General features: G+C 44.5%; 2 protein-coding genes across 7 annotated transcripts in view; one reads left to right on the top strand and one right to left on the bottom strand.

Moving 5' to 3' along the window:
* Positions 1–12,467, top strand: part of TP63 (tumor protein p63) — a gene marked incomplete at its 3' end in the record, with an annotated part of 142,229 nt that overhangs the window by 40,953 nt on the left and 88,809 nt on the right. The window lies entirely within an intron of this gene.
* Positions 1–12,467, bottom strand: part of LOC308669294 (uncharacterized protein) — a gene marked incomplete at its 5' end in the record, with an annotated part of 121,967 nt that overhangs the window by 108,150 nt on the left and 1,350 nt on the right. The window contains one exon of the mRNA XM_081329931.1: positions 9,499–10,799. Coding sequence (XP_081186057.1) covers positions 9,863–10,799 — 937 coding nt within the window. The 3' untranslated portion in view covers positions 9,499–9,862. The remainder of the gene's footprint in view (positions 1–9,498; positions 10,800–12,467) is intronic.

Below are 12,467 nucleotides of genomic sequence, written 5' to 3'. Positions count from 1 at the left end.
TCACGGCCAAGCGATCGTCCACTCGGACTCCAAGGTCCATCTCATAGTTATTGTATTTGAGCCAGGTCTCACCCAATCTGTACTTACGCCTTTGGTTTTTCCCTGCCTAAATGTAAGATTTTGCTTTTCTCCACCTTGAAACTCGTTTTGTTGGGCAGGGGCCCTTGTTCCAATCTGTCAAGATCTTTTTGGATCCTGAGTTTGTCTTCTGGGGTGTTGGCTACTCCTGCCAGTTTGGTGTCGTCCGCGCATTCGGTTTGCAGGTGCATTTAAAGTTTGGGATTTGGGACAGATCCTTATCCTGGCTCTTTTTTTCTTGGCTGTTCGAGCCAATCAAGCTGAAGATTTCGGTTGCTAAACGAGACATTCGTTAAGTTAAGTGCCCTGTTTTACGACCATTCTTGTTATGGGAATAGCTGCAGTTCTTTAAGGGAGTCACACGGTTGTTAAGTGAATCTGGATTCCCCGCTGATGTCGCAAAAGGTGTCTTCCACCCCCACCCCCCCAGGACACCGCAACCGTCATAAATATGAGTTGCCAAGTGGCCGAATTTTAATCCCGTGACCCTGGGGATGCTGCAACGGTCGTTAAGTGTGTAAAACGGTCGTAAGTCACTTTTTTCAGTTGTAACTTCGGTCGCTAAATAGACCATTGTAAATTGAGGACTGTCTGTACCGGTCTGCTTGTTGCATTGAACTTAAAAGTTAAAAACTGCTTTACAGGATCGTGTTAAAATTTAAAAAACTTTTTTTTTAAAAAAAAGAGGAGAAAACCTGGTGTGCGGGGTTAGGCTAACAAGCTCTTTGCCCTCCCCCCCTTTAAACATTTGCTTTGCACCCCGGATGAAAACGAGAGGAAAACAAACAAACTCAGCATATACAACGCATAACACAATATATATTTTGGGACAACACCTGTGGTTTTTGCACACATCTACCTTCCTGTGCGGCTTTTGGCTTGGTGTGAATACACTCAAGCGTGACGAGGAATCTTCTCCAGGGTTTACGCCTGACTAGTTGTCTCTTGCAAATTGTCGGCCTTTGCAACCGGAGGAACGGTGCGTTTGTGTGTGTGTCTATGTGTGTGTGTGTTCATGTGTTTGTGTGGGTTCTCGGCACACGCCGACAATTAACAGGATGCTGGGTGAACGTCCTGACGACACTGCTTTGCCCTTAATGGTCCATTCCATATTTAGAAATTATTTTGCTTCGTTTCCTAGCCACTCATTCCTGAATCTTCACGGTGAGAATGTATGAATTCCTTGTCAATCATGATGAAAGAATTGGGGAGGGGGTCCAAAGAAGGAGGGAGGGACGACACAGGCCCTGTGAAGCCTTTTGGCCCGGTGGGAGGTTGGCACCATCCCCATAATTGGAGGGATAGAGGTTTTTGGAGCCTCCAAGTTTTGTTTTGATCTATTCTATTCTATTCTATTCTATTCTATTCTATTCTATTCTATTCTATTCTATTCTATTCTATTCTATTCTATTCTCAATAAAGATTCTATTCTATTCTATTCTATTCTATTCTATTCTATTCTATTCTATTCTATTCTATTCTATTCTATTCTATTCTATTCTATTCTATTCTATTCTATTCTATTCTATTCCATTCTTCATTCCTCTATTCTATTCTATTCTATTCTATTCTATTCTATTCTATTCTATTCTATTCTATTCTATTCTCAATAAAGATTCTATTCTATTCTATTCTATTCTATTCTATTCTATTCCATTCTTCATTCCTCTATTCTATTCTATTCTATTCTATTCTATTCTATTCTATTCTATTCTATTCTATTCTATTCTATTCTATTCTATTCTATTCTATTCTATTCTATTCTATTCTATTCTATTCTATTCCTTTTCTCTAATTCTATTCTATTCTATTCTATTCTATTCTATTCTATTCTATTCTATTCTATTCTATTCTATTCTATTCTATTCTATTCTATTCTATTCTATTCTATTCTATTCTATTCTATTCTATTCTCAATAAAGATTCTATTCTATTCTATTCTATGCTATGCTATGCTATGCTATTCTATTCTATTCTATTCTATTCTATTCTGTTCTGTTCTGTTCTGTTCTGTTCTGTTCTGTTCTGTTCTGTTCTATTCTATTCTATTCTATTCCATTCTTCATTCCTCTATTCTATTCTATTCTATTCTATTCTATTCTATTCTATTCTATTCTATTCTATTCTATTCTATTCTATTCTATTCTATTCTATTCTATTCTATTCTATTCTATTCCATTCTTCATTCCTCTATTCTATTCTATTCTATTCTATTCTATTCTATTCTATTCTATTCTATTCTATTCTATTCTATTCTATTCTATTCTATTCTATTCTATTCTATTCTATTCCATTCTTCATTCCTCTATTCTATTCTATTCTATTCTATTCTATTCTATTCTATTCTATTCTATTCTATTCTATTCTATTCTATTCTATTCTATTCTATTCTATTCTATTCTATTCTATTCTATTCTATTCTATTCCATTCTTCATTCCTCTATTCTATTCTATTCTATTCTATTCTATTCTATTCTATTCTATTCTATTCTATTCTATTCTATTCTATTCTATTCTATTCTATTCTATTCCTTTATGTCTTTCCATTTCTCCTTCTCCTTCTCCTTTCCTTCCCTTCCCTTCCCTTCCCTTCCCTTAAACCTGCCTAACTCATAAATAGGCTTATAGTTTTTGTACCGCTGGATTTGCAAACTCTTAAATGTTTTTATATTTGCCTTTTTATTGTACGTTAAGCCTCCCACCATCTCGGGGGAGGCTGAGACGGGTGTCCTATAAATTTAATAAGTAAATAAAGATAGATCGTGACTGCTTTGATCGGCCTGGCTTAGAGTTTGCTCCCTGTGTCTTTTTGGGGGGGAAGAGAGGCTGCGAGCCGGAGGGATGAAAGGGTGAGCCAGCAAATTTGAGCCCCCTGCCCACCATCTTGTAAAAAGCGGTTAGTCATCATGCTGGAACTTAGTTAAAGGGGAAAAAAAATATTTCTGGCTCATTTTTACGAGACTTTTCCTTCGCCTCTGCGTTTTTACGAACGGAGCACCTAAAGTTTGTACACCTAATTTTTGGGGTGGGTGCCGTCTTAAACCGTGCCTACATTCCCCCTAGGCGGTGCACGACGGTGTGTGTTTGTCGAGTTTGCCGTTTGCAGCGCAAGGCTCAACAGATTAGCTGCACAGATTTCATCCGGGTTAAAAAATAAAAAAAAAATGATTTTCCGTCTCTTTTTAGTTCGCTTTGGCTGAACCTGACCTGCAACTCTGTTTAGGGACCGTTCTAAGCGGGGAAAAAAAGTGACTTATGACTCTTTCCCACTCTTAACAACCGTTGCAGCATCCCTGTGGCCGCGTGATCAAAATTTGGACGCTTGGCAACTGGCGTCACGTGATCCCCTTTTGCGACCTTCCAGCGAGGAAATTCAACGGGGGGAAAACCGTGTGGCTAACTTAACCCCCGCAGTGATTCGTTTAACAACTGTGGCGAGGAAGGTCATTGTTGTTGTTGTTGTTAGTTGCGAAGTCGTGTCCGACCCATTGCGACCCTATGGACAATGTTCCTCCAGGCCTTCCTGTCCTCTACCATCTTCTGGAGTCCATTTAGGCTCACGGCTCCTGCTTCAGTGACTCCATCCAGCCACCTCATTCCCGTCGTCCCCTTCTTCTCTCGCCCTCCACCTTTCCCAGCATTAGGCTCTTCTCCAATGAGTCCTTCCTTCTCATTAGGTGGCCACAGTATTTGAGTTTTAGCTTCAGGATCTGGCCTTCCAAAGAGCAGTCGGGGTTGATCTCCTCTAGGACTGACCGGTTTGATCGCCTTGCAGTCCAAGGGACTCGCAGGAGTCTTCTCCAGCACCAGAGTTCAAAGGCCTCCATTCTTTGGCACTCAGCCTTTCTTATGGTCCAGCTTTCACAGCCATACATTGCAACTGGGAAGACCACAGCCTTGACTATACGCACTTTTGTTGACAGGGTGATGTCTCTGCTTTTTAGTGTGCTGTCTAGATTTGCCATGGCTTTCCTCCCCAGGAGCAAGCGTCTTTTAATTTCTTGGCTGCAGTCCACGTCTGCGGTGATCTTGGAGGCCAGGAAAATAAAATCTGTCACTACCTCCACTTCTTCCCCATCTATTTGCCAGGAATTGAGAGGGCCAGATGCCATGATCTTGGTTTTCTTAATGTTGAGTTTCAACCCAACTTTTGCACTCTCCTTCTTCACCCGCAACAAGAGGCTCTTTAGTTCCTCTTCACTTTCTGCCATTAGAGTGGTATCATCTGCGTATCTTAGGTTGTTGATATTTTTTCCGGCAATCTTAATTCCAACTTTTGATTCATCTAGCCCTGCCTTTCTCATGATGTGCTCTGCATATAAGTTAAATAGGCAGGGCGACAGTATACAGCCTTGCCAGTCTCCTTTCCCAATTTTGAACCAATCAGTGGTTCCGTGAGGAAGGTCATAAAGTGGGGCAAAGCTCACTTAAGAAGTGTCTAGTTTAGCCACGGAAATTGTGCCCTTCCTCGTGGTCGTAAGTCAAGGACCACCTCTTCCCCCCAGTTGACGATTGATCTCCTTGCTCTGTTCTTATTCCGTTTGTGACCCCATTCTTGATACCTTCGGAGAAGGAAACGTTTGCAAAAGGCCTTCCAATGAAAAGGAAGAACAATTTTTGATGTGCCTTGAAAACCCAAATTACGGCACAATTAGAGCAAGCTGCAAAGCCGGCAGGGTAATCATTTGCTCTTCTCCGGGGAAGTTTTGAAAGGAAGTAGAAAAAGGAAGAAAGGAATAAACTCTCCTTTTATTTAATTGCACGTTTTATTTTATTTATTTAGCCCCATTTCTAAAACCCGCCCTTCGCGGAGGGAGTGGAGTTTGCTTCTCCCCGTCTAAGTCTCCATGCGGCAATAGGGAAGTGGAATGTTGTGGTGTTTTTTTTTCCTGGATCGCCTGGTGGTCTCCTCTTTTATGTACTAACCAAGTTCGTCACGGCTCAGCTTTTTAAGATCAGCTCGGCACAGACCAACGTGACGTTGCCACTGCTCCGTCCCTTAAGAAAATATTTATGGGCAGGGGAAGTGCCGGCAACAGGGAAAATCACAACGATGCAAAATCCTTCGGTGTGTAGAGTACATATTGTGTGCAGATACAAAGATGCCTTGCACGATGGAGGGGGGGGAGGGTTTGAATCGTTCTGTGGTGGTTACCAGCTGGCCCGTTTTGGTCCCCCTGCAGACTCTTCTGTCTGTGGAGAGTGTGACATCACACGGACATTGTGACACCCTTGCGTAAATTACGCACATCCCACGCTTTGTTTATTTGCATGACGTTGTGTCACTTTGGCTCAGATTCTTCGTCGTGGGCGTTAAGTGGCATCAGAGAAGCCTGGTTGGTTTACTTTGGGTGCCAGCACCGTCTCTGGGCCTCCTGATGGGAGGGGGGGGAAGGCGGCCGAGGGGAAGGGGCTGTCCTGGTCTCCCCAGAACATGGTAAAAGGGCAGGCCAGGTTGGGGGACCCCCGGAGCTGGGTAAAAGGGACTGTTCAGGAATCCATTCATCCATTCTCCTGCCTCTGCCTGCATCCTCCATCTTCCATCCATCCATCCACCCATCCATCCAGTCATTCAACCGTCTGTCCACCCATTGGCTTGTTTTCTTGCAGACATTTCATGACCCAACTAGGGAACATCATCAGCGCATCATGAAATGTCTGCAAGAAAACTGCCAAGCTCAGAGAGCACCAAGGACCCCACAATCCTCTTCCTCCTCTCCCTTCTAGCACTGATGATGTTCCCTAGGTGGGTCATGAAACATCTGGAAGGAAACCACCAAGCTCAGAGAGCACCAAGGACCCCACAGTCGTCGTCATCGTCCTCCTCCTCCTTCTCTTCCTCCTCCTCCTCCCTCATTCCATTCTAGCATTGATGATGTTCCCTAGTTGGGTCATGAAACATCTGGAAGGAAACAGTCAAGCTCAGAGACCACCCAGGACTCCACAGTCCTTTCCTCCTCCTCCTCCTCCTCCTCCTCCTCCTCCTCCTCCCCCTCCCCCGAAACCCCACTTCTTTCTACTGGTGGAATTACCTAGCTGGGTTATGAAAAGTCTGCAAGAAAACCACCCAGCTCAGAGAACACCAAGGACCCGTATTTCAACCTCAAGCTGCAAATATTCCCTTCTATTAATGTGCTAAGTGGCAGGGAGTTCCAAGCACAGGAACTATCTCTTAAGAAGTCCCTTGGGGGGGGAGGGAATGGGGATTGTGGGGGTCCTGGACAACAACCTGCTCCCCCCCAGCACGTTCCCTTCAAGCGTTGTGGGTCAACCTGGAGCCCTCGCAGCGTGGGAAACCTCAGATCCCATCATCGTTTTTGGCGTGAGGTGAACGCAAGAAGACTCGCATGCAGAGGTGCATTTCCAAGCGGGCCGAACGCAGTTTGGCTCCCACGGGGAGCGTGTGTCACCTTCCCCACCCCGGTTGCTCTGATTCATCCCAGGATGTGCAATTCCAGCCTCGATTCACCGATTCCGTCTTTGTCTTGGGCTCCGGAGTTGCCTGCTTTAAATAAAAGCTCTTCTGAAATGCGGCGTGATTCACTGCTAGCCTTCCCAAACCAGGTCAGATTGTGCAATTGTGGGGCAGGGAGCAGCCGTTAAAAGAAAGGTCCACTTGGAAAAAGGGGGGCAGGTCCAGCCAGGGTCCGCAGAGAGAAAAACTCTTAAAGGATGCATCCCACTGTGGTGCCTCCTACAAAGAGATGCTCTGTTGAAGCCCCCACCCCTCTTCCTGCAATAGAGCAGAGCAGAGTAGAATAGAGGAAGGGATAGAGTAGAGTAGAGTAGAGTAGAGTAGAGTAGAGTAGAGTAGAGCAGAGCAGGACAGGACAGGACAGGACAGGACAGGACAGGACAGGACAGGACAGGACAGGACAGGACAGGACAGGACAGGACAGGACAGGATAGGATAGGATAGGATAGGATAGGATAGGATAGAATAAACAGTGTTGGAAGGGACCTTGGAGGTCTTCTAGTCCAACCCACTGCTCGAGCAGGAGACACTAGACCAATCTCTTCTTTAAAACCTCCAGTGTTGGAGCACCCACAACTTCTGGTGGCAAGCCGTTCCACTGATTAATTGTCCTCACTGTCATGAAGTTTCTCCTTAGGTTGCTTCTCTCCTTGACTAGTTTCCATCCTTTGCTTCTTGTCCTGCCTTCAGGCGCTTTGGAGAATGGCTTGACTGCCTCTTCTTTGGGGGCAGCCCCTGAGATATTGGAACACTGCTATCATGTCCCCCCTCGTCCTTCTCTTCATTAAACAAGACACACCCAATTCCAGCAACCGTTCCTTGTATGTCCCCTACTCATCTCTGTTGTTCTTTTCTGCACTCTTTCTAAAATATCAACATCTTTTTTTTACATCGTGGAGACTTTTTAAGAAGGGTGTGTGTGTGTGTGTGTAGAATTGCAGGAACCCTGGTTTGCAGACAACCCCCCCTCCTTGCCTCCCTTTTTAGTTTGCAGTGGCCAAATGTGCAACGGAAAGAGATTGGTGACAATTCCATCATTGGCCATTTGCAGCTGGTTAGCGTCCTTGTGTTCCCCCCCCACCCCACAACACTGGAGGGTTGTGTTGTGTTACGGTCCTAGAACAGGCGTAACTTTCCCCGGGTAACGCCGTGAAATATTATACTGCATCCCCCCCCCGCTCTCTGTTGCATTCCTTTTAAAAAATATTTGTGAACTGCCGGCATCCGAGGGAGCGGAAGCGTTCTGGGTGACTCGCTTTAAATCAGCGTTTTTCCAAGTCGGCTACTCGGAGTTGGGTGGACTTCAATTCCCAGAATTCCCCATCCATCCCTCCATCTTCAAGCAGCCAACTTTGAAAAGACACTGCTTTGAACAGGCTGGGGAATTCTGGGAGCTGAAGTCCCACCCGTCTTCAAGCGACCGAGTTCGGAAAAAAAACACTGCTTTAAAAATGATGCAGAACTTCCCGTCCTCCGTGTCCACCATTTAATTTTCGGGAAAAGAACGAGATGGTTTGAAAGACGGAAAAAGAGCCGGGAGAAGACAGCGCAGATTTTCACGTCAAGGTGTTCATTTTCTGCGTTGCAAGGAGGCTTTGCTTTTTGATCTGGGGGGAAATGTTTAAATTTTACCTAACAGAATGACAAGAGTTGGAAGGGACCTGGGAGGTCATCTAGTCCAACCCCCTGCTCAGGTAGGAGACCCTATCTCATTTCAGACAAGTGACTGTCTCTTCTTTTTGGAAGGAAGGAAGGAAGGACAACAGAGTTGGGAGGGACCTCAGAGGTCATCTAGTCCAACCCCATTTGTCAGACAAATGGTTGTCCAATCTCTTCTTAAAAACCTAGGGTTTCTTTTTTTCATTTTTGTTTTCATTTTTCGGAGGTTTAATATGGGCTTAACTCCGCTGCAGAGATACATCCATGCCGGTTTGTTGACAGAAGACTGTGATTTGTTACAGCTTCTCCTCCCTGTGGCGAGCTTCCCAGAACCAAAGGACTAACCAAGTTTGTGTCCCTTTCTTGAGGCGGGTTGGGTCAAATGATCATCTGGGCTTGTCCTTACAGGCAGCCAGAGAGGAAGACAGACGGGAAGCTTCTCGTTTCAAAATGCGCAATTAAATCGGAAGAGTTGAGCGACAGCTCTTCGCGACGCTATGTAGGGCCTTACAAAGTACCGTCCTCGTCGTAACGACCACAATTAGGACCAGAATTGCCATTGCTAAGCGAGGCAAGTGCCGAGTAAGTCGTGCACCCGGTTTTGCACCTTTTCTGCCGTTGTCGTTAAGCGAAACACTCCAGCTGTTAAGGGAATCACACGGCCCTTAAGCAAAACCCAGCTTCTCCCATTGACTTTGACTTTGTCGGAAAGGGGCTGGGAAGGTTTTCCAGTGCTGTTGTAGCTTTGGAAAGTTGCTAAACGAAGGGTCGCAAGTCGGGGACCGCCTGTGAAACCTGACGCAGCGTCGCAGAGCGTGCTCGCTCGGGACTTTCGATTTAATTGTGCTTTCCCCCCCCCCCAAGACAGATTTCTTTTCTGTCTCCTTGGCTGCGTTTGCACAAAGAATGAGATTGGTTGTTGGTGCCGCTTGGCTGGAAAAAAGCCTTCTCCGGTCACCAGGGCGGCTTGCCTGAGTGGGCTAATAGTTTGGGGCTCTGCGTCGAGTGCGAATCCCAGCCATTTGTCAAAGGGCCCCTCCCGTGGCCGGCTCTGGCAAGATAAACCTACTGGAAAGTGATGGATGGGCTCGGCCGGCCTGCAGACCCCACCAGGCAGCCCTGACGGTCACGCCTCCCTGGAGGCACGCCATTGAGGAGGGTGTGTGTGTGTGTGTGTGTGTGTGTAAGTAAGTGTTTCATGGTTGCTGGCTGTCAGAATGCACCTGAAGAATGTTTTCAGCCTTGGAAGGAAATGCCAGGATTTTGCCAGCTGACTATCCCTCTACTTTCTTTCTTTCTTTCTTTCTTTCTTTCTTTCTTTCTTTCTTTCTTTCTTTCTTTCTTTCTTTCTTCCTTCCTTCCTTCCTTCCTTCCTTCCTTCCTTTCTCTTTTTTCTTTCTTTCTTCCTTCCTTCCTTTCTCTTTTTTCTTTCTTTCTATTTGATCTTTCTTTCTCTTTCTTTCTCTCTTTTCTTTTTTTCTCTTCTCTTCCTCTTTCTTTTTTTCTTTCTTTCCTCTCCCTTTCTTTCTTCCTTCCTTCCTTCCTTTCTCTCTTTTCTTTCTTTCTTCTTGATCTTTCTTTCTTTCTTTCCTCTCTCTTTTCTTTTTTCTCTTCTCTTCCTCTTTCTTCCTTCCTTCCTTCCTTCCTTCCTTAATTCCTTTCTCTTTTTTCTTTCTTTCTTCTTGATCTTCCTTCCTTTCTTTCTCTTTCTTTCTTTCCTCTCTCTTCTTTTTTCTCTTCTCTTCCCCTTCCTTCCTTCCTTCCTTCCTTCCTTTCTCTTTTTTCTTTCTTTCTTTCTCTCCTCTCTCTCTTTTCTTTTTTCTCTTCTCTTCCTCTTTCTTCCTTCCTTCCTTCCTTAATTCCTTTCTCTTTTTTCTTTCTTTCTTCTTGATCTTTCTTTCTTTCTCTTTCTTTCTTTCCTCTCTCTTCTTTTTTCTCTTCTCTTCCTCTTCCTTCCTTCCTTCCTTCCTTCCTTTCTCTTTTTTCTTTCTTTATTTCTCTTTCTTTCTTTCCTCTCACTCTCTTTTTTTCTCTTCTCTTCCTCTTTCTTTTTTTCTTTTTCCTCTCCCTTTCTTCCTTCCTTCCTTCCTTCCTTCCTTCCTTCCTTTTTCCTTTTCCTTCCTTCCTTCGTTCCTTTCTCTTTTTTCTTTCTTTCTTCTTGATCTTTCTTTCTTTCTTTCTTTCTTTCCTCTCTCTCTTTTCTTTTTTCTCTTCTCTTCCTCTTTCTTTTTTTCTTTTTCCTCTCCCTTTCTTTCTTTCTTTCTTTCTTCCTTCCTTCCTTCCTTCCTTCCTTCCTTCCTTCCTTCCTTCCTTCCTTCCTTTCTTTTTCCTTTTCCTTCCTTCCTTCCTTCCTTTCTCTTTTTTCTTTCTTTCTTCTTGATCTTTCTCTCTTTCTCTTTCTTTTTTTCCTCTCTCTCTTTTCTTTTTTCTCTTCTCTTCCTCTTTCTTTTTTTCTTTTTCCTCTTTCTTTCTTTCTTTCTTTCTTTCTTTCTTTCTTTCTTTCTTTCTTTCTTTCTTTCTTTCTTTCTTTTTCCTTTTCCTTCCTTCCTTCCTTCCTTCCTTCCTTCCTTCCTTCCTTCCTTCCTTCCTTCCATAAATCACTCAAGGTAGACAGTCAGTTTCCTGATTCGGAGAGTCCGTTGGGATGAATTTGGCCAATCCCTTTGCAAAAACAATCGCAATGTTACATCGTTCTGAGCTCTGGATAGACTGACCTGCTTTGACCTTCTGAGAGTCTCCCTTGTGTAGGATTTATGTCCCATAATAGTTTGTTTGAATAAGCCACGATTGGCCAGATTCACCCATCACGAAAAGCACAGCCAAAGATGTAACCTTGTGCTATCAGTGCAGTGTGTAAACTCAGCCACAGTGTTGCTCCCCGGGTCATTTTTTATTATTGTCATGGTTCCTCGCAGAGTCAGCCAGATGTTCAGACCGGATTCAGCATTTTTGTCCACCTCTCAAGTCCTTATTAAGGAGCTGCCAGTGGCAGATGTTCACGTTTAATAATATTAAAGGTCTGGTTGTCAGCTGTTCCGAGCGAAGCTGCCTTCCGCAATTGACCGACGGGGATTTTGTCAATGTCCATGGTCGTTATTGTTACAGTTCCTCGCGCAGTCAGCCAGATGTTCGGACCGGATTTGGCATTTTTAATCCACCTCTCGAGTCTTTCCCAGGACCTGGGATGGGCAGAAGTTGTCGTTTGATAGTGTTGCTGATTGCTGGGAGGGATGGAAGCTCTTCCAAGTCAAGCTGCCTTTTGCAATTGACTGGTGGCGAATTTGTCAATGCCGCCGGTGTCCGCGTGGTGCTCCAGATGTTTCGGGATTCCACCCAAGGCTCCCATCGCCCTTGGTGCCACCTTTGCTTTCTTTTGCCACAGTTGTTCTCCTTTTACTAGCAGGTCTTTGTGTTACGTGATCTCCTCCGGTTCTTTCTCTCTCCAGCTACATCCGTGTTCACTAGCCGGACCTTTTTTTGTTATCGATCATTGTTCAAGTCTGCAAAGTGTTGTGTAGCAGACGCTTGTTTGAATCCGAATGTCTCAAGGCAGTTTAGCTTCTTCATTTTCTAGGACTTTCTCTGAACAGGTAAGTCCTCGGCTTAACAACCGCAGTGGGACCCGGAGTTTAGGAAGCAAAGCGAGAAATTGGTTTAAGGGCGCTATGCCCCACTTGACGACTTTTCTCACCCCATTTGTTAAGCGAATCACTGCAGTTATTAAAGGAGTCACCCGGTCGTTAAGCGAGTCTGGCTTCCCCATGGACTTGGCTTGTTGGAAGGTTTCGAAAGGGGATCGCCTGACCCGCCCCCCCCCCCGGGAGATGCTGCGCCTCTTACTATTGGTACTACTATTGGTACTACTACTTTTGGTATTGGTACTGCATATGAACGTTAGGGTTTTTAATGGGTCTTTTATTGTTATTGTAATTTTTAATTGGGCACTTGTTTAATTCCTTTTTAATTTTTGTATTGTTATTTATATATGCCCTGTTAACCGCCCTGAGTCCTTCGGGAGAAGGGCGGTATACAAATTTAATAAAAGTAAAAGTAAAGTAAAAAATATTTATAATGATGATGATGATGATAGTTGGAAGGGACCTTGGAGGTCATCTAGTCCAACCCCCTGCTCAGGCAGGAAACCCTATACCCTTTCAGACAAATGGCTGTCCAGTCTCTTCTTAAAAACTTCTAGTGTTGGAGCATTTACCGCTTCTGGAGGCAAGGAGTTCCGCTGGTTAACTGTTCTAACTGT

The sequence above is a fragment of the Vipera berus genome (assembly GCF_964194415.1).
Source record: "Vipera berus genome assembly, chromosome: 5".
Taxonomy (NCBI): Eukaryota; Metazoa; Chordata; class Lepidosauria; order Squamata; family Viperidae; genus Vipera; species Vipera berus.
Note: the sequence above shows the minus strand (reverse complement) of the source record. Positions and strands in the feature narration are given on the sequence as shown.